Raw genomic sequence first — 22,204 nt, 5'->3', positions numbered from 1 at the left:
TCGATACTTTCAGCCATGAGCGCGGTGTCATCTGCATATCTGATGTTAATAGTTTCTCCCCCTATTCGAACTCCACACTGCCCTTCCAAGGCTTCGTTAAAAATTATTTCTGAGTAAACGTTAAACAAAGTTGGCGACAATACACAACTCTGTCTAACACCTCTTTAAATACAAATTTTGTCTGTTTCTTTGACGTCTACCAGAATAGAAGTTTCTTGATTCCAATGTAGATGTTGTAAAAGTCTCAGATCTTTATCATTTATTCCAATCATGTCTAGATATTCGAACCATGCTGAACCCTATCAAACGCCTTCTCAAAATCTATAAAACAGACGTAAATAATTTAGTATACGACAAATTTTTCAATAAAAAAAAAACAACAAACATTTTAAAAGTGTATTAAAAGGATTAAATAATAATTGATCACAATTCAGCCACTATATTCTGTTCGCATTTTCACTATAATATCGTTCCCTCAATCCTGGAATTTCGATATAATCATGGGACTCCCATTCTTCATCCTGTGGAGGTATGTCGTCACCTTCGGATAATGTTGTCTTTATCGGGCGCCCGTACGAATCTACAGATAAGTAATCTTTTATATCTTGGGAGACGTGAGCATGAGGTCTAGCATTCTGAAGAAAAGATAGGTCTTCTAGGTGATCTGATAATGTTCTGATTTGAAAATTCTACAAAATTAAGTATTAAATTAACGTTAGATGGCTCTTAAGTAGTTGTCAACTAATATTTTAACAATAACTGTACGAACCGTTAAAAAAGTAAACTCATATTAAGCTACTATCTCTTTTTTAGTTAAATATTTGTTGAATAGAAGTTGTTATATCTCCGATGGAAATGTACAGCTGGTTCCTAAAAAAACTGATATGACTCTTAAAGCGTATTTTGTAGAAAATTGAGCAGTGTATTTTGAAGGATAAATACTTATTTACATAGTGTCACTGTTACTGCTAAATCTTAAAATTTGTCAGATAACTTATTCTGTTCAACATCAAAAAATGGCTCCACATGCTAGCAAAGAACTAAAAACAAGAATTGTAACGAAATTAGAAGATTGTTGGTCACTATCTGCCGTAGCGAACCATTTTAACGTAAGCAGAACAACAGTTTTTAATATTAATAAAAGAAGGAAAGAACAAAAAATTCGAAAGAAAGCAATGTTCTGGAAGACCAAAAATATCTACCGCTCATGAAGATTTTGTTGAAGTTACCAGTTAAAGTTACTATACAGCGTTCCACGTTAAGAAAATAACATTATACTTATGGAGATCAGTGTTGCCAAAACTCTCAGGCATGCGGTTTACTAGATTGTCGATATATTTTTCGAATTTCCATTTTCAATTAACATTTAACTGTAAAGTCAGAATAACAACTGAAGAACCACAAAGCCTTATTATCATTATGTAGTCTCAGAGAACGACATAAAATCGCTGACATACGTACACCGTATTATTTTAAGTTGCAATTAGTAATTAGATATATGCATTCCAAGCGGTCCGTTTATTTGCTTTTAAATCTTTAATAGCCGGCAAAGTGCATGATTTAAACAAGCAATATTTTCTACTGATTTCTATGATTCATTGTATATGATATTCTTACCGAAAAACAAATAAACTGTCGTTACTATAATTAAAATAAGATAAAATAAAATTATCTTTTGTAAATACTATTTATTTAATTAAAATCATTTTCCCTACTTTTTATCTCTTGTTTCGAATGGATACTTTTGATCAATTACGTTAAAAAACAATTATTTAATTCATGTCTGTGAAAACGAAAATACAAATTATACAACCCTGAATCGTGCTTGTGTTCATCGTGGCATCGCTGCGCTTCTATCGTCCATAAGAAATACATGGCCCTATCTCCGCAATGTTATTTTCTTAACGTGAAACGCCCAATAGTAACTTTAACATCCTAATATATAAGATTGAATAATGTAAACTAAATTGTAACCTATAATTTTTAACGGGTTTTTACCCAGATATTTAGTAGCTTAAAACATGTACACCTAGACACTGATGATGGACTATGGATTCCGAAAACGTTTTGTTTTCATGACATAGCCCGATTGGGTTTTTAATTATATACCTTTTGTAAAGGATTTTAACAAATTTTTTGTGATACATGGTATACAGCCGGCTACAGGAACTTAGTTTCCTTGTGGATTTTACGTATGGAAAGATCCCAAATGTAAGATCACTGAGTACCGTTGGTTCAAATTAGACAGCGATGATCCTACGAGAATAATAGCTAGAACTTCTCACAACGTCATGCAACCTTGGCAAACATTCGCACTTGTGAATAAAACATGGGGTGCACAAGCCATCAGAGCATTTAACTACAAAATTGATGCGTTACCGAATGCGTATACCGGGCCTATAAAAATAAAAGAAGAAAAACGCAAAAATCTACTGGACATGTGTCAGTACCGGAAACCCGAATACCGAGAGTTTTACGAAAAATTAGAATACCATGGAACATTATTTTTAAGTTTAAATTTAAGGAGCATTAAACTGTGTACTTAGCATATAAAACATATTAATAAACATTTTGAATTGATTATAGTTTATTATTAATATTATATACTTTTTTAAAACCTAACTAAGCCAAAACATCGCATAGTAATCAGGTGCAACACTGTTATATTATATCCAGTATATACAACATTGTTGCTGGGATATTTTTTTGAAATAATTTTTTTCTGCTTACTTTGTGTAAACCTGCATAATTTACTTACACATCTATAACTTTATCTTGTTGTTAAGTGAAATTGATTTTTTTTCAGTGCTTATTTTCATAAATAACTTGTCAATATGATTTTTCATCTCTTGCATAATCTCAATTCGGTCGCTTACAACATTGTTGCGACCCACCATTCAATTATTACAATGTATGAATAATTAACATATGTAATCAATTGTTTGTTGTTTGTTTGTTTATTTTATTATTTGTCTGTCATAATAAATATAATATAATGTCAGACCAATCAAATACACTGCTCAAAATGATCAAATCTTACTAAGAGTGTTATCAGTTTTTTAGGATCCAGCTGTATAATACGTTTTTGCTGATAAATGGTTGTTTTTAAATTTTTTTTTATTTTGGTTATAAAATATATAATTAAAACGTACCTCTGGTAAACAATGATGTTGCAAACAATAGAAATCTCTATTTCCCACTGAATGACACCATGTTCCATCAGGAAAATAAGGTGAAATTCCCAGATCGTTCAGTTCTATCCTTGGAGTGTAGAATATTCCCGAATCGGCTCTTTTACAAAAAATAGCACATCCCATCCATAAACGCCCTAAAAAGAACTGTTCATGTATATACTTTTTAAAAGAAAAAAGTAGTATCAATATAAAAATAATAAATAATTATAATAATCTTATATACTAAAACGCTAAGCCCTTTTCTTGTCCACCACTTTACTCAAAAACCATATTAGATAATTAAAATATTTTTTCGGAATATTATTAGTATTACGTATGAGATTGTCAAGATATACTTTTGGTACAAAAATTCACTTCCGGTTTTGAGATGACCGGAAGTTAAAATTTACTTTAAGTTTTAGACCCCACAATGTATATATGGATCGAAAGGTCTCGCCGAGACGAATCTAAATATGTACTTCCGGTTGCGATCCGACACCGGAAGTGACCCGAAACGCGCATAAAACGTCAAGATAGAGCAAATCTGACACCGGATTCGTGATCAGCATGCAAAATTAACTGCTAAATGATATCCATGTCGACATTTGATGAACTAAAAATTGCATTCCGGTTTTGAGGTCGACTTCCGGTTTCGTTTTTATTACTCAAATCAATAGAGAATTCAACGTAGAGTTCAAAAATGTAAGTTCACGAAATTATCATTTATAGTTTTTGAGTTATTGATAAAAATATTTTTACTTCCGGTCATTGTATATATTGTATATTTTTCTCGCAAAATAAAAATTTCATTTAAAAAACTCGATGTCGAGTTGGTCCGCTAGTATGAAATTAAAGTTTTAATTCGATATTAATGACTATTTCACTAGACTATTTTTAACTGATAAAACGTCATAGCAACGCCACGTTTCCTACTGACAAAACTCCTTCCTGCCCGTGACTCATCGAGTTAGAATCTATGGAGAGGGCATCACGTGACTAAAAACGACCTCACTTCGGCCATATTGTTTTGCCACTTTTGACAGATCGTATATGTTTATTTACGTTTGTTATTTTTCGAATATTTTTAGTTTTATAATACTTTTATAGAAACTGTAATAATATATTGTGATAGTGCATAATAATGGTTTCTTGTTCTCAACGTAGTTGCAGTGGCAGAAGCAATATTAATAAAAAATCTTCAGGAATAACGTTCTACAGGTTAGTATACAAATATGTAAACAAAGGAATGGCCCGTACTTCAGAGAATAAATTAATAGTATTTGACTGTATTAATTTATCTTTATGTATAATATATCGTGTTTTTTGTGTTTACCGCGGGATAAATAAATCATAGTTTATTAAAAATGTATTGCACTTTGTAGATTATAATTAAATCTCCTGAATAACTACTCATATTTTTATAGTAGTTTTAATATTATTGAGTCCGGCCATGATCCCACCGCCATATTGGTTTCACAGTTAGCCACGCCTACCTACGCCGTTTTTAATACACACGTTAATATGCTCATAGCTTCTCCATAGATTCTAACTCGATGCCGTGACTTCTCAGCGGCAAAATTATGACAGATCCGTCACGAAGGTGTCTGGTAATTCCATTGTTGTCAGTATGACAAACTTCATTGATGCGTAATCAATTTTGGACAGGTATAAGGAATCCAGACGAAAAATCAAGATTTGCATGCCAATCAGGCGAAGAAATAAAAAAATTGGTTTCGGAAAATGTCCCATTGAATACGCAGAGGTCCAGAAGCTTTATTTGGGCCCAATTTGCAGAGTTCCTACGGGTGAGAAATTTTACTCTTGAAAGATGTACTGCCATAACGAAACTAGCATAAATTTTCGAGGATTATGCCTTTAACATGAAAAAAGGCAATGGCGAAGACTATAAAGAGTCGTCTGTAAAGTTAATGTGGAATACTACAGCAAAAATGGAACAAGAAAAATATTTTACGGAGTACGGCATAAAAATCTACCCTTCCACAGATATATCTTTCAAATGTGCAAGATTGGCCGGAGATACCAAGCGGGGGCAGCTTTTTTATGATAAATTAATAACATCGTTTCAATAGAGGACTAATAAGTCTGTAAAATTAGTATTAAATTTATATTGGCATAAAAAATAACTAAATTAGTACAGATATGTGTATTAAAAAAAATACCTTCTTCGTGTGGTGATTGAAGCCCAGTCCCCACAGATTCCAGTTCAGGCAAAAGCTTCGAGAATTCTGTACATTTTTGTGATGCATAGTTTACTGCAGAAATTTTTCCTTTGCATACCTAAGACAACAACATAAATAATATGTAATTACGAGTATATTTAGTATAAAAATTCATATTTTACTACCTTACTATCGTTGCAAAGTCCAAATTGCACACTCGATCCTTCACACCCCTCGTCAGTATTGAGCGGAGCGGGATTATTGCAAAGTCTTCTTTTTGAAGTATTCCCTTTTGATTTTTCTATACAACCTGAACTGCACACACCTTCTTTCCATGGACCCCATCCTCCTGGCACAACTTTGACTGGTTTGGGAAGAGCTTTTTTGACACAGGTGCCACCATAGCAGTACTAAAATAAAAATTGCTAAATTTTTTAACATGAAGGTCCTCTATATCACTCTATTCGCTTGTCTTTTTCTATCGATTATTTATTTTTGCAACAATTTTTTTCTAAAGAGCTATTGATGATAGGTAATAAATTCAAAAATGAAAGCAAGTTTTTAACTCTTTCAGTCACGCTCCAAGAAATAATACAAATAAAAATATGAAACTTTCCAGACTTTTTCTATTATTTTTAAAACATAGAATTTGGCTATAGCCCTTTTGGTTTTTGAATTATTGAATGTGCTTCTACAAAGACAAAGTTACTTTAAGGTGTGGTTTAAAAGGTGTGGAAGATGATAAGGAGACAAAAAACAGAAATGAATGAATTTGTACGCATAGATAACATTACGGAGGAACAATGGACTGAGCATTTCACGAAATTATATGGAGAAGGAGAAGAAGAGAACAGAGAAAGAATCGTTAACGAAACTCACTATAGAGTACTAATATCAGAAGAAGAGCTACAAGAACGAATAAAAAAATTAAAAAACAGAAAAGCACCTGGTCCTGATAAGATAAACAATGAACTGCTAAAATATGGAGGAACAACACTACGCAAATGGCTCCTAAAATTATTCGTAGATATAATATAAATATCGGAGTAGTACCAGCGGAATGGAAGGAAAGTCCCCTGCTACCGATACGTAAAAAGGGAGACTCGAGAAATCCTGAAAATTATAGAGGAATTAGTCTGATGAATAGTACATTAAAATTGTTAACGGCAGTCATAAAAGATAGAATCGAGGAAAAAGCGAACATGGCAGATGAACAACAAAGCTTCCGGAAGAACCGCAGCACAATAGACGTCAATTTTATTATCATACAAATAATAGAGAAGTATATTGAATATGGAAAACCAGCATACATGTGCTTTGTAGATTTAAAAAGTGCTTTTGACAGGGTGAAGCGAAATGACATCTTAAATTTATTACAAGCTGAACAAATAGATCATCAGATAATAAGGACAATTAATGAAATTAACAAGAACAACAAGACCAGAGTTATAATGCCAACGGGGGAAACAGAATGCATAGAACTAAAAGAAGGAATCCGCCAAGGAGACTCGCTCAGCCCATTGTTACTCAATATGGTGATGAATCAAATAATTCGCGAAGTAAGAAAACGGCACGGATACCACATGGGAGCACATAAAATCACGATACTATGCTATGCCGATGATGCAGTACCTACTAATAGCTGATAACGAAGATGACCTACAAAAGCAGCTCCACACCTTCAATATCACAGCAAACAAACTTAATATGAGAATATCAGTAGAAAAACTAAATGTATAGTGATCAATAAAGAGCCGCGTAGATGCAAACTAGAAATAGATGGCAAAATTGTAGAACAAGTAATGAAATTCAATTACCTAGGAGTAGAGATCACTAGTGACAGGGATATAAGAACAGAGACCACAAGGCGAGCATCAAAAGCGGCAAGAGTAAGTGGTTGCCTCCGAGAAACCATATGTAGAAACAAATGTCTGACCACAGAAAGCTAAATGAAATTATACAAGACAACAGTAAGACCAATCCTAGCATATGCAGCGGAGACAAGGACCGATACAAGAAAGACGAAACAACAAATCAACAATATCGAAATGAAAGTATTAAGATCAATAGCGGGCATATCATTAAGAGACAGACAAACCAACAGAAGTATACGCGAACAATGCAAAATTCAAACTATTAACAGGTGGATAAAAACAAGAAAAAAAAAACTGGAATGAACATGTAAACCGAATGGGACCAGATAGATTAGCGAACATCTGTAAAAACAACAAGCCGTATAGCAGAATACCCGTTGGAGGGCCGCCAAAAAGGTGGAAAGATAATGTACAGTCAACAACGACTGAAACAGAATAAGAGGCAGACAAACAGGAGTAATCCTAGTCGCGCGAAGAAGAAGAGTAAGAAGAAGCAAGAAATCAAGCTTATCAACTCTTTCCATGTTTTGGTTATACAACCTAATTGTTTGGAGTACATCAATATATATTGTTTATTATTTTTGTACCATCTTTGGCAATTACCCAGTTGCCCTATACCAGCAAAGTTAGATACAATAATCACTGATTTATTACCAAACCAATTCGTGATGACCATTGTTCTTATTGTTTGACATCTCACTTAAGAGCTGCTTAATTTTTTAAAATCTAATATAAGTAATATAATTTTTCAAAGTAAATTAGAAATAAATAAAAACTAGAACAAACTTAATTACCGAAAACTTATACTCTCCCAATTTGTCTCATGAAGTACGGTTATCCCTCCTGAAGGACGTCGATGTTTACAAAAATTTACAAAGTTTACAAGAATGCTGAGTATGTATTTAAATAAAAAGCATAAATTATTAAGCTTCTAGTTGCAATCAAATCAATTGTGTATATATTTCAGGTTTTAATTATACCTGTAAATCAATCACAAAATACGTGTATGGAGGATCGCGGGAAACGGACGTAATCATTTGGTACTGCGTTTGCTCCTAGGTAGCACTATGATTCATAAATGAGTAAATACACTTTCCTTCTACTAGGAACACTACCTTATTTCGTAAGGTTAAATGCCACTATTTGGCAATATGATGCTTATTAAGTTTGTGTCCTCGTAGGAGGACACTGTGACTGAAAGGGTCAACGTTTTAGTAAATCTCATATATGCTCCTATTTCTTGAATCGTTAAAAAATAATAGATATTAATAAAATAAAACTGATGATGCAATGGATATTTCAGAAAGCCATAAATGGAGAACAGCTCCCAAAGGAATGGACGGAGGCATATATGACATCTATATTTAAGAAAGGAGATAGAAAACGATGCGAAAACTACAGAGGAATAAGCGTAATATCATCAATAGGAAGATTATATGGGAAGATACTGCGAGAAAAGATAGAGCAAGCGATAAAAGGCAAAATCGGGGAGGATCAGGCAGGCTTCACGGCAGGAAGATCATCCATAGATCACATATACACACTGGAATAACTGTTGGAAAAGAAAATAGCAAAAAATAGAGATATACACTTGGCATTTGTGGACCTGAGAAAGGCGTATGACTCTGTGCCAAGGTCAGAACTATGGGAGGCAATGTACAAATTAGAAATACAGACGGAACTCATAGAAGCTACAAAAGCTCTGTATAAAGAAAATAGTGTCCATTAAAATGGGAACAAGAATCATAGGAGACTTCACCACAACAAAAGGGCTCCTGCAGGGTTGTTCCACATCTCCAACCCTATTCAAAATATACTTAGAGAAAGCCTTGACTACATGGAAAAGAAAATGCGAAGACATGGGAGTACCGGTACGGAACGAATACCTATATACGTTAAGCTTTGCAGACGATCAGGTAGTGATTGCACAAGACCAAGACGACCTCAGCTACATGATGAAGAAACTACAAGAAGAATATACCAAGGCTGGCCTAGATATTAACCTCGCGAAAACAGAGTATCTATCTACAAGTGAAGAAGACATAGAAGATCTACAGATTGATGACAACGTAACAATCAAAGGAAAGGATAAATTCAAATACCTGGGGTTTATAATCACGAAAAAGGCAACAACAGAGGAAGAAATTACACAAAGATTAGGACAAACAAGAACAGCAATCCGACAACTTAACTCAGTATGGTGGGATAGACACCTAAATATGAAGACAAAAACGCAGATTTATAAAACATTAGTGCGAAGTATTATGACATATGGGGCTGAAAATTGGATCATAAACAAGAAAAACAGCAGTAAGATAGTAGCAACAGAGATGGAATGCCTGCGAAGATGCTGCAGAGTAACAAGAATGGATAGGAGAAGTAATGACGAAATAAAGCAAAGAACATCAATAGAAACAGACATACTAACATATATAGAACAAAAAAGATTAAAGTGGTATGGACATGTAAGAAGAACTAGCGACAGCAGATGGATAAAGAGAATAACCGAATGGAGCCCCATAGGAAGGAGGAAAAGAGGACGACCCCGAAAATCCTGGAGGAACGAAGTAGACGACGCCATGAGTAAGAGAGGCCTAAACGATGGAGAATGGAACAACAGAGAGAGATGGAAACGGTTGAGCGAGGGAAGGCAGTGAATACTGTAGAATCCCTAAATATATATATATATATATATATATATATATATATATATATATATATATATATATATATATATATATATATTGTGACAATTGGGGTTTATAGAAAATAATTTATAAGTTATATACTACATAATATTAGATATAAAAAAGTATTTGATTATTTTAAATAAGTTATATACTAGAGAAATTTATAAAAATATATTTATGTGAGGGCATTTTAAGAAATTAGCATATAATAATTGTAAAAAGTTGTATTTTAGTAATTATAATGTGGTAGATACATTTAAGTGAGCCATGTGACTAGGCAACCAACTATACAAACTCTGTCTCCAAGTTGACATTTTAGGAAATAATTGGGAATATAAAGTGGGGTTATAATAATATATTGTTTGAATTGTGTATTTTATTAAATTAGAGTGTTAGTTACTAATTTGAATGTTTATTCTGATCTGAAAAGCCTAAATGTCAACAAAATTATCAATGGAACATTAACGAATTCTCCAGAGTGCAGAGTGTGACGATTGTTTACGGTCGAACATTCTGGAATAATGATTATGTCGGTGGATAGAACAGATATTTTTTTTCGAGAACATCGATATCGAAGAAATAGAACAAATTGGAACATGATCTCTTACCAGATGGTTCTGGAATATCCAAAAGGATATAAATACCCGTGATTTGGATTCAAGATGGCAGTTTTTAGTCAGAAGTCAAGCAGTTTATTATGAAAGTTAGTAGATTAGTTAGTGAAGTCAATTGTTCACAGTTTTAGTAAGTCAGTCAAGCAGTTTAATAAGAAATATGAAAGTTAGTTGGAGATAGTCCAATTGTTTAATATAGTGAGTTAAATGAAGATTAAAAATTATGCATATATTTAATGCACATTTATAATTATACACAAATAATTATTGAAGATTATAAAAGTATATTAGAAGAATATTGGATGGACATTGGAAGGAATTAAAATTATATTATGATTGGAGATTAGTATAAATCAACTTATAATAATTGGATATTGGTATATTGAAAAGAAGAATAAATATAAATGGTGTTTGTTGGTTTGCTTGGTGGTATATAAATGCTGGTGAAGAAAAATATATCTTAAATTGGTAGAAGCTGATAATTGGAAAAAGTAATTTTACAAAAACAAGGATAACCGAAGTACGAAGACATTCAGTGATGATTAGAATCTATATAGTGGAAAACAGTTCATTTAGGCATTCAGTGAAAGAAAGGTACAAAATTTTGTTAATATAATTTAGTTAATGTCATAACAATTTCAATTTTGAAGATAGTTTGTTTAAATTTTACATTGTCTATAGAATTTAATTAGTTTTATAAGAGTATCAATTTAAAGATAGTTTATTTTAAATTTACATTGGCTAGGTTAGATATATATGTGTGTTCCATAATAGTTATAATAAAGATAATTTAAAAAAGTACTTACAAACTAATTCTTTGAGAACCGCGATAAAAACCCTATATATTATATTATTAAAAATACTCATTGCTCATCATTCAAACAAAAAACACATCATAACAATATATATATATATATATATATATATATATATATATATATATATATATATATATATATATATATATATATATATAAAATAAAACTACCTTGAAATAAACCCGAAGTTAAAATAACATACCTGCCCATAACCACATTGAGTGCCTTCAAGAGCAGGTCCCGCAAAGTAATGTCCACTTCGATGAGGTGTTTTACAATGTAAATTATAACAAATTTCGGAAAGGCCTTGGCTGGGTAGTACTGTAGCATCCTTATCACGAAGAAGTATCTCACACTGTTTTTTGGCAGTAAATTTTTGACCGGGTGTCCGCAGAAATTTGTTATGGTCCAGATTTTTATTAGGTTTGGATGTGTCTTCTAAACATTTTGCCCAGCTACTTAAATATAATATAAAATACTCAGATTAGTATGATAACGTCGCCTTATTCAATATAGAGTAATATCATATATTTTTTATTAAACTACATGATAATCTACTAATTTAAAAGTGTATCTGGTAAATTTCCTGATGAAATAAATTAATTTTGATACGGATAAGGATATTGTGTAGTTCCTAATACCTTTACCTTAATTTCGTCATGACATCTGCACTGCATCTTGACCATTGAGTTTCACCGTTGGTTCCTCTGGATGGCGACATAATGTAACCTTCCTTGGGACAGCTGTTTTGAATACTATCATGGTGCATGCCTAAACTAAAAAGATAGTATTATTTTTATTTGAAAATATAGCTACCTTCCGGAAAGGACATGAATTTTCTGTCCTTTCTTTCTAAAAATCATAAGACAGAAAGACAGGATTATTAGCTAAATTTTGCTGCTTACGGAGTGGACACGCTATGTAGCGCCATCTACCTTGGATGGAAGAAAATAGACCATTTATCCATTTTTGTTTTTCTTGAATGCCAATTTATTAACGAAATTTGCGGCAAGCATAGTTGGACCCTGTTCTGCAACAATGGTGTAAGCCACCGGCATGTTGTTCTGAGATAATTAGCTTTTTGTATTTCGTTATCATAGAAAATTCCCTTACTGAGATTTTTTTCTTTAAATATGTTTTAGTCTTTTACAATAATACATATAAACGGAAAATATCGAAATAAAACAATAACCTTTAATTTTTGGTATAAAAAAACAATAAAAACTGGGTTACATGATTGTTGCAAAATTGAGTAAGTGATCATAGTTAATTGTGTCAAAATAGTTTATAATACAATTTGATACAAAAGATAATCAGAAAGCATTTTTATTGAGAAAAAGTAGATACAGTTATTTTTATTATTCACATACAACGTCAAATTGCTCTTCATCAATAGTAAAATCTGGCATCTGTCCATGTCATCGTCTATGAAATTTTCACTTCCGACTTTATCTAAGAAATTATAAAAGACTTTTGCATCTGTAGGTACCAAATCCAAGATGTCTTTCAGGTCTTTTATTTTTTCAGCAGAAAGCTGTCTACCATTTGGCCACAGTGGAGGCAGTTCTATTTTTCCAAGTAAAGGTTTTCTGCCCTTTCCTGCATTTTCGATGTTAACTTGCGATGTTAATTTGTTTAACTGATGAAAATGCTGTAGGTCTAATGCTGTTCGGTCTAGTGAGGTTACGGTAAAGGGCTTTTCGGTCCAATGAGTTTGGTTTACTGCTTTCAGTCTAATGATTTCGGTCTAATTGTCGTTTATTGCATAAAAACGCATGTATTGTATAACGCAATTAACTTAATTTGTCTTAGTTTTTCCCCCAATGTATAATGCAGCAATAAGCAACAACGGCGTAACCCACTACATTTTATAGCACCAGGGTATCAACCGCTAAGTTTATTTGTGTAAATAGTAAACTACAGCATATTATAAAACAAATGATTACTGAGATCTATAGCCAATTTGTCCTAATAAAATAATTGATTCATGTTCTGTTTTGAAAAAGAATTATTGTAGTTTATGTTGATACATATACCCATTGAATATTTTTCAACAACAATGTAAACCGCACTGTGGATTACCTGGTTGTTGTAGATTTATGCATTATCACTAGTTTGACGAATGTGGATTAGAACTTTGGTTAATAGATGTCGCTAAAGTACCAGATACGGCTTCTACCATTTTTGCTTTTTGTCAAACCATTCGTAATAAACTTGTTGGCATGTATTTTACATTTGTAAACAAATTGTGGGTTACACCATTGTTGCAGAACAGGGTCCAGTTATTCTTCTTAATCGCCTCCACTGTAATAGTTGAGCGATCAGATATCCAAAACTTATTCATAGAAAAGGAGAGATAAAGTAGACAACTATGACTTCTTTCGCATTCCACATAGGATTTCTTGGTTGGTTATTTTATCTGCACCAAAACATATGTCGACTTGCTCTCTTTGACATTTTACTTATAAACTTTGCTTTACTTCTAAATAAATATTTAAAACTACTAGAAAATCATTATATAAATTGCTTAAACACTAAAGAAAAAGACTTACTTGTGCCCAATTTCATGGGCAAGTACATAAACACTGGTAAATCCAGCGCTGGGATACGGTTTTCCAAAAACATTTGTGGTTCCAAATTCTGCTATTACACAAGCATAACGATCCAAACACACTCCTCCTACAGTAGCCAATCCCATTGTTACGCCACTTTTTCTGCCGTTGTCGTATGCAAAGAAATCTAACCTAAAATAAAAATATAAGTATACATACCCATATGTAAAATGGCATATCTTACACTTACAGTTAAAGTTAAATAAATAATTAAAGCTTGTTTCAAAACAGAACCAAGATTTCTTACCCTGAAACATATAAACCCATATCCCAATGTCCTGGATTATCGTCACCTTTTGGATTGATTTTCTCCTGATACGAGCAAAAACTGTCTAGAAGTTTGTTACGTTCACCACCATAGTGCTGCATATCTGCTGGTTGACGTTTCATTATATCTATTCTTGTTAAAACTAACTCCAAAGACGTACCTAAACTAGGATGGTGGTACAATGCTTGAACCTAAAATTTTTTATAGATTACTTTATATATAAACATCATCTTTCAAATCTGTTAACAAAAAGTAATTAATCCATAAATTCTAGATTTAAATATTATCAGGGTTAATAACCATACTAAGCCATACTAACACGATTAGGGGAGTGGTAGGAACACTGAGACGCAAAACTTTCAATGACAATAACTTTTTTATTAAATGCTACTTTAAACTTATATTATACCTCTATATTTGGTATATAAACAAGAATTGAAGAATCATGTCGATCTTGATAAAAACTAAAGTTAACACATCAAAAATATTAAAACTAGAAATTACTAAATGTCTCACTGTTCCTTCCAATGTGGGAACACTGAGACGCAAAATGTCTCTTTTAATACATGTGGTACATCTGGGACAACTGGAAAAAAGAACATAACTGCATAGTATGTCTTTTAAATCAGAGAGTCATTAGAGTTAAATTCAACAAAACATAATTCCTATTATTGGGACAGCGAACAAGGTCTTTGAAACACATTGGTTCGGGACTTGCTCATCAGAATCACTATCTAATACGCGCCTAGTTACTTTTTTCTGTTTTGATGTTTTTTCTTTAAATTTAATCAGTTCAATTTTTCCGAGGTATTCGTAGCTATCATCGTCTTTCCTTTGCGGTTTTTTTGCCCTCCCCAGATTTTCTTGTTGAAGCTTTAGGATAACACTTAAAAACGGTTGGGCTAACAAAGGTTTTCGTGGTATCAGTATTACTTGAACATGGATTTTCTACATCTAGAGATTCATTTATATTTTCAACAGCAGCTTCAATTGCAACAAGTGGCCTGTCTGTCACAAAACTTGACAAAAAATCTTCTTCAGTGAAGACATGCCGATTAAATGGAAATATTCCGGTTTTTTGAAAAGCGCTTGTGATGCTAGCTGGCGTCATTGCTCGTGGATATGTTGTGCCCACACAGGCTGCTACGTTATAAATTGTAATTGTCTGACCGGGATGGTTCATCATGCGTACATCTACTGCAGCATTGTAGAAAGTTTGAAATGGTTTTAATAAACCTACGTCCAACCGCTGTAATCTGTTCGTATAGTGTGGCGGTATAGTTAGGATCGTAACGCCATTATTTTTACATAAATCGATTGCCTCAATCGATAAATGACTTTGATGATTATCCATTAGCAATAGAGAAGGGTTTTCTCTGGTACTACCAGTGTGCTTAATAAAATGCTTAACAACTTGCATAAAGCACTCTGTGTATTTCAGTATTCATCCAACCTGTATTTGAAGCTAGTCCTAAAGTTCCAGGGGGCGACCCGTTTATCAAATAATCTTTAAAGTGTACTCTCGGGAATACCAGAGCAGGAGGAATAGCTGCTCCAGATGCTCCAACAATACAGCATGTTGTTACGAGCGTTCCACGTTCGCCACTTGTAGTCTTATTAACCTGTCATATACCTCTTTCTGCAAACACATTTTGGGACCTTTGAACGCTAACGGTTCCTCTCTCATCTAAATTATAGATGCGACTACCATCTTCAAACGCCGAGAAACGCTTTAAGACAGTTTCAAGTTTACTGAAAAACATTTCAACGTTAAATTTATTGAAACCGGTTGCCATTGCAAGACTACAACCTTCTAGACTCCGGAGTGATAAATTATTGGAATGACGTTTCTGAAAGCCTTTTATTCGGGCAAGTAAAGCAATTTTTGATGTATGCCAGTTTGCTGGAACCACTATATTATTGTAGGCTGCGGCTTCATATGAGAGTTTTCGGGTATCTTCTCTTGATAGACCATAAAAGATTTTAGAACATTTAATTATAAGTCGTTCTCCTGTTCGATAGTAAAATTTGTTTTACTTTGTAATTGGTACATAAACGGAAATTCTCGTCTTGTTGATGTTTTTTATAATATCTGTGGACTGTTTGGAAAGATAGTCCTTTCATTCGTACTGCTGGCCATATAGAGGTGCCACCTTGTACAAATTCAATAGCCTGTCTCATCAGATCTTCAGAGAATTTTCCTGTTTTCCGATTTGTTTTATTTTTTCTTGGCATTTTCTTTCTGTAAGAGAAATTATTTTGCAAATGATCTGGCTTATACAACTATAACGGAACAGTGAAACAGTAAAGGAACAATTAGACGCGTCTCACTGTTCCATATGCTGTGTTGTCTCATTGTTCCATAAAAATTCGTTAATAAAAGTCGATTAAAAAAAACTAATAAAATGTATACAAAAATCATTTGTTTTAATTTAATTGTCTTGCAAAATGGTTTACTTTTTAGTTAAAATAACTTACCTTGTCTAAAAAACTTCAATTTCCGTGAAAACACGGGTCACGTAGATACGCTATATTTGCTACGACGCGGCGCACCTATTTCGAATGGCCAGCGATAACTAAAACATTTCTTGTTGAATTGAATCTCAACAGTTTCTTGTTTGCTTCACTTCAAGGTGGCAATAGGCATGTTTATTTAGTTCTACCAGATAACACCGGACGTAGTAAGCTCTACCGAGTTTGTCTCAGTGTTTCGACCGTCTCACTGTACCTACCTTTCTCCTATACACAATCATCCCATCCTACACAACATAAATTGGTAGTCTACCATAGCATGTTACATAGATTAATAGAAATTCGCATGTCAAAAACCAATAATAATAATAACAGCAGAAAAAAATGGGACCACGAACAAACAATAAATAAGATTTTAAATCAAAAACTACATAAGAAAGTCCTGAAATTAGTATTTCCACCAGCAGAGAAAAAACTCATTACATATACAGGCAAGATATCAACAAAAATAGCACACAAAAAACACATAAAAAAGGAATAACATCAGCTTTCAGAACCAACAACTTAATCGAATATATTGAGAACGGCAAGTTCCAAAAGAAGAAACACTTACATAGTAGCAGTATACAAACTTAAATGAGGCGAATTCAGTTAAAGACTATAAAGTGTAAACGCATGCCAATGCGTCTGATGGCTGTATTTTAATTTCTGCCTTTCTTTTTTGTCCCTATATTTTTATTTCTCCATATAGTTTCATTCAAGTACTGTACGTATTAACTCAGAATTCATCAGAAAAGTCTCAAACAAAATAGAATACATAAAAACTTACCGCATTCATGTAAGCCAACAACATATCCTGCAATTTCTTATCATCGTAATTAAAATAAGGAGCAAATATTTTGTAAGCTGCCTCATCGAAAAACATTGCTAATTCTAGTGTTAGCGTCGGTATTTTGAAAGAAGCAGCCTCTGAGTACGATGGAAAAATATTATCCCTAAAGTTATAACCGTTTTCAGCATCGAAGATGTTATTTGTTCGTATATGTTCATTTTCGGACCAAACATTCGGCACGATGGGAAAATAATCTTCCTCGGTGTGTGGAAAAGCCGGAAGAAAACTAGCTCGTTTTACTAAATGGGGAATTTTAAGCGATTCGTCTTGTAGAAGCGTTTCCATAAGAGGTTCTTTGATGTTAAGCACTGATTGTAATCGTTCTGTTAGTGGCTGAACTTCTAGAGTAGTGTTTTCCAAAAAAATTAAACCTTGCTAAAAAAAATTATAGGTAGCCATTATAAACTGATTAGGTACAAACTAGTTAGGTACTTACAACATTTTTTGACGAACAAATACTCATCGATGCCACGGTAATACCATCCTCATGCAAGTAATGACAACTTCTAGGAACATGATTGAATACGGAAACGCCATCTTCGTCATGGACATAAGTTGTAAAGTTATGACCCAAAATGTCTGTATTTCTTTTAAGCTTTAGATCGATTGGCCTAAAATAATAATCGTCAATACAAGATAAAAACCTAGATGGTCACAAAAGTTATTTTCAAAAATAAATAAAGTATGAGGAAAAATTGTTACAACATGAACTTAATAACATTTATAGGAAGATTGATAGGTGAAATGAGGAAGAAAATTTCTGTTCCTATTTCCTCTTTCGCTGCTGCTTCAATGTCTTCCTTTATTCTGGTCCAGTAGTAGTCTATATCTGTCTGGCCTTCTTCATTTACATTTTGTTCTTTCTTCTTATCGTTCTGCAATTGGTGCATCTCTCAGCTTTTGAGCATTCCATTTCTTTCTGTCCATTTTATTTTCACCTTCATTTTATTCCATTTTATTTTATTATAAATTATTTCACTAATGACAAATATGAACAATTTTAAGCACTATACTCTGCTTTCACATCTAACACTGGAAACTAAACTAAATCAAAGGACTTAGTCCTCTTGAGCCTTTTTGTTAAGCCCATTGTCCAGTAGCTGAAAAGCTTTAATATTGGAATTATTATAGAGCCTTTTTCCATTGTTTTCTTCAAATCTTCCGATTTCTTTACTGACCACATCAACGCCCGCGTCTCTGTAAGACCTGAGACAAGAAGTAAAACTTTTATGCTCGTGAATCAGACAACAAACGGTAGAGTGGAATCGGCGGGAAGGCGTTTGTATGTCACTATATTTCTCAAGAAAAACAATTATGAAACAAGCAATAAAACAAAAGGTCCCTTGTCCATGGCAGGCCTTATGGCCAGGGAAGGGGGTGCTAACAATACCTAGGGAGACAAAAACAAAAGTTACAACAATCTGCTGTCGATTGCCATTAAAAATAATACATGGAATGTTAAAAGCATGTACATGTAAACAACTCAACAGAAGCTGTTCTATCTACATCAACCCCAGTAGCACATGAAATTGAAGTTGTTCCATCTACATAAACCCCAATAACACCAGCAATTGTACGACTTTTCCCAAAGCTGCCCCGAGATAAAATATTAGAGCACGAAAATCCTGCACTAAGAAGGATGCGGAGTTACCATACCACAGAGTGAAACTTCGGAATCCGATGAAGGCATCGTTTATGCCAGTTCAAATGAATCGGACTTCACAGAAATTGCCAAATATGAACAGAATGACTATATTTTAGTGAAGTTTATTACAAAAAAGCTGTGTAATTATTATGTGGGATAGATGACTGAAATATTTGCTGTGGATTCAAAGTTTAAAGTTAAATTTGAAAAAAAAATTAAGGGCAAAAGGACAAGTTCAACTTTTCAGTTTCCAGAAACGGAGGATATTTCGATAGTCCCCATTGAAGATGTAGTTTTAAAATTACTAAAATTAAAATCCTATGAACAATTCAAATTATAGCACTTGCAGAACGCAATCATTTATTTCTTTTTCAAATTTGATGGATAATTACAATGTAAATTAAAAATTAATAGTTTCTTGTTTGAATGTCTATAACTTAGGCACTGAGGTACTTATTGTGTTTTTTCACGTTTTTATATTTTATTGTGTCCTTTCAATAATAAACTGTATTTTTTGGTTTGATTTCAAAGTATTTTTAGGTAATTTAAATGCGCTCCTTCTTAGTTCAAAGCTACCTCTATTAGGGGCACTTTTAAACATTTTTCTTATGATATGTGTAAAGTTAATTTTTTTGTATGTTCAGATAATTTCTTGGTAAGTTTCAACTAAAACTTACTCAAAGTAAGTCATAATACACTTCAAAAGAAAAAACGTTAAAAAGTGACCCCTTTACCCCTACGAGAAGTAGTCGTTTCGAAGCAGTTGAAAGTAATTAGTAATTAACAGTCGTTCTTTAAATACACCACGTATAGGTAAAAATAGTCAAAACCAACGAAAACGCCGATTCAGTTATTGAAAATAAGTTACCCATTTTTTCCTTTCTTCCTTAAATTATCACTGAAGAAGAGTTGGAGTTCGAGAATACCAGTTATCAAGGTAAAATTTTTATGTATATAATTACAACCCGCTTTTAAAATTTGTTTTAAAGAACTAGCATTTGCCACACCAGAACGTTTTGTTGCAGAAACTCCATGATCAAAAAAAGGTTTTTAAATATCTAAAGATGTAGATGTGTAGAAATACTAAAACATGTAGGAACTCATGACAAAAATATTCGCATCATTAAAAATTTGTGCTTGTATCAAACCCCTAATGTAAAAATTGGAAATAGTATAATATAAAATATCTATATAACTCTATAAGTGTTGTATTATATCCTCAACGTCATTCAATTTATACAAAGACAATGACAGCACAAAGACAACAACATCGTAAAAATATTGATGTCGTTCGAAGAACTACATATATTGAAGAATGACTCTTACGACTAAATGCCCTTAGAGATTTTACCTACTTTTAAAGCAACTGATACAATTAATTAAATTATAAATAATTTTTATGAATAAATACCTTTGAAAAGCCAAAAAACTGTAATCAATTTCTTCATCGTAACCATCATATGCATCAACAGCTTCTACAGATAGTACTACCGGCAACTCAACAATCTCATAATCCGGTATCCCTGCTCTATCACTCGTTTGAAAATAATACATGAGTTCATCTTCATTCATAGCATCCAATAGAGCTTCCCTTGGAAACGAGATCACCAGATTTAAATTGAAAAAAATGCTGAACAATAATATCTTGTTAAACATTGTTGATTCAAAAATTGAGCAAACTTTTCATTTGTTTATATTGCCCACGTTATATAGTAAATTTACGAGTATCTTTACAGTTATTTAAATTCTGCTGGTACGTTTATTTCTAAAAATTATTAATTAATGGCCAAATAAATCAGTGGCGTTCTGATAAAATAAAACAAAAGTTCCAAACATTTAATTTTATTATTAATACTTTTTGATAAATGTTAATATGTTCTAAAACTTTGGGGTCCAATGAAGAAGATTTCAAAGCTTCTACGTTTGGTGCAATAATTTAAACTACGGAGAATCAGCATCTGTATCATTAGCAACTACTGAAAGATGGAAAAGTAAGTTAGCATCTCACTGTGCCCGTTTTTCTGAGAAAGATATAGTGAAGTTTGATGAAAGTGATTAAAAATCAATATCCATAATATAATAGTCTCCCGTTTTATACCGCTGTCGCGGCTTTGGGAGTATAGCAGGGTAGTCTGCTATATCTAGGGCCTACGGTATACAAGGAAGGTAACGTGGCCAGTGCTACGCTTCAACCGTCTATTATTACCCCTGGTTTTACCCAAGGTACTCATTTTTATTCAGGCTGAGTCGACCTGGGGCCTATAGACATTTTTAGAATGTCTAGATGTTCTTGCCGGCGGTGGGATTCGAACCCCGGACCATCGGTTTGCGAGGCAAACATCCTACCGCTTGCGCTACGCAGGCCCAATATCCATAATGCTCTGTATAAATACGACTTTTTTCGTCTTTAATGGGGAATATAGAAATGTTTGAAATGTACCTTGGTCGTTGAATTTGGCAAAACCGCCATCCCCTCTTGCTTAAGCAAGATTTCTCTTACGTGACCACAATGATACTATAGATCACAGTCATTTTCGGTCACCATCGCCGCCAATGCTAAAGACTTAACTGCTAAAATGCACCCTTCTTAACCATGAATTTGCCGCCACCCTGGTTGGCACTCAACGTCGGTACGGCATTTACTCATTCACGTATTACTCACGTATTGTCGCACATTTTCACTGAAGGATGCTTAAGCCTTCTCCCCTATTCCTCACTGTTTTTCTCCCTCTCTCTATTCATGCTCAACTTTTACCATTATTCACACCCTCTTACCTTTCAACTCTCAACTGAACACCCTATATCTTTCTTCCTGTTTTTTTTTTATAGCGCTCTCTTTACATATCCTTGGATTTCTTTTCACCCATCCGGTCGTGTTAACATCTACACAATTTCCCTGATTAATTTTAACCTGTCTGTTAGCTCTCTCTCTCTCTCTCTCTCTCTCTCTCTCTCTCTCTCTCTCT

The 22,204-nt window shown here is 33.3% G+C and overlaps 1 protein-coding gene across 2 annotated transcripts; it reads right to left on the bottom strand.

The window, feature by feature from the left end:
- Positions 1-382: 382 nt before the first annotated feature.
- Positions 383-20,924, bottom strand: LOC140434194 (A disintegrin and metalloproteinase with thrombospondin motifs adt-1-like). 2 transcript variants are annotated; one of them, XM_072522276.1, is made up of 11 exons: positions 20,650-20,924; positions 18,030-18,204; positions 17,531-17,968; positions 14,209-14,420; positions 13,902-14,093; positions 11,997-12,125; positions 11,552-11,807; positions 5,539-5,763; positions 5,354-5,471; positions 3,153-3,328; positions 383-689 (listed from the first exon to the last, which is right to left on the bottom strand). In XM_072522276.1, exons 1-11 carry the CDS (start codon positions 20,892-20,894, stop codon positions 438-440), a joined length of 2,418 nt encoding a protein of 805 aa, XP_072378377.1. In that variant the 5' UTR covers positions 20,895-20,924; the 3' UTR covers positions 383-437. The 2 variants fall into 2 exon arrangements, with proteins under 2 accessions (XP_072378377.1, XP_072378378.1); XM_072522277.1 differs by having other exon boundaries at positions 11,552-11,804.
- Positions 20,925-22,204: the final 1,280 nt, after the last annotated feature.

Source organism: Diabrotica undecimpunctata, chromosome 2, assembly GCF_040954645.1.
Source record: "Diabrotica undecimpunctata isolate CICGRU chromosome 2, icDiaUnde3, whole genome shotgun sequence".
NCBI lineage: Eukaryota > Metazoa > Arthropoda > Insecta > Coleoptera > Chrysomelidae > Diabrotica > Diabrotica undecimpunctata.
The sequence above is the reverse complement of the archived record's forward strand: the minus strand, read 5'-3'. Positions and strand labels throughout refer to the sequence as shown.

Bases quoted from the DNA above. Each gene is read 5' to 3' on its own strand.
- LOC140434194 (XM_072522276.1), bottom strand. From the start codon at position 20,894: ATGTTTAACAAGATATTATTGTTCAGCATTTTTTTCAATTTAAATCTG. The intron at 12,126-13,901 runs GTAAGTCTTTTT...CTATCTTTTTAG, and splicing joins GCCCATGAAATTGGGCACAA to TTTAGGCATGCACCATGATA. The intron at 5,472-5,538 runs GTAGTAAAATAT...TTGTTGTCTTAG, and splicing joins GACTTTGCAACGATAGTAAG to GTATGCAAAGGAAAAATTTC.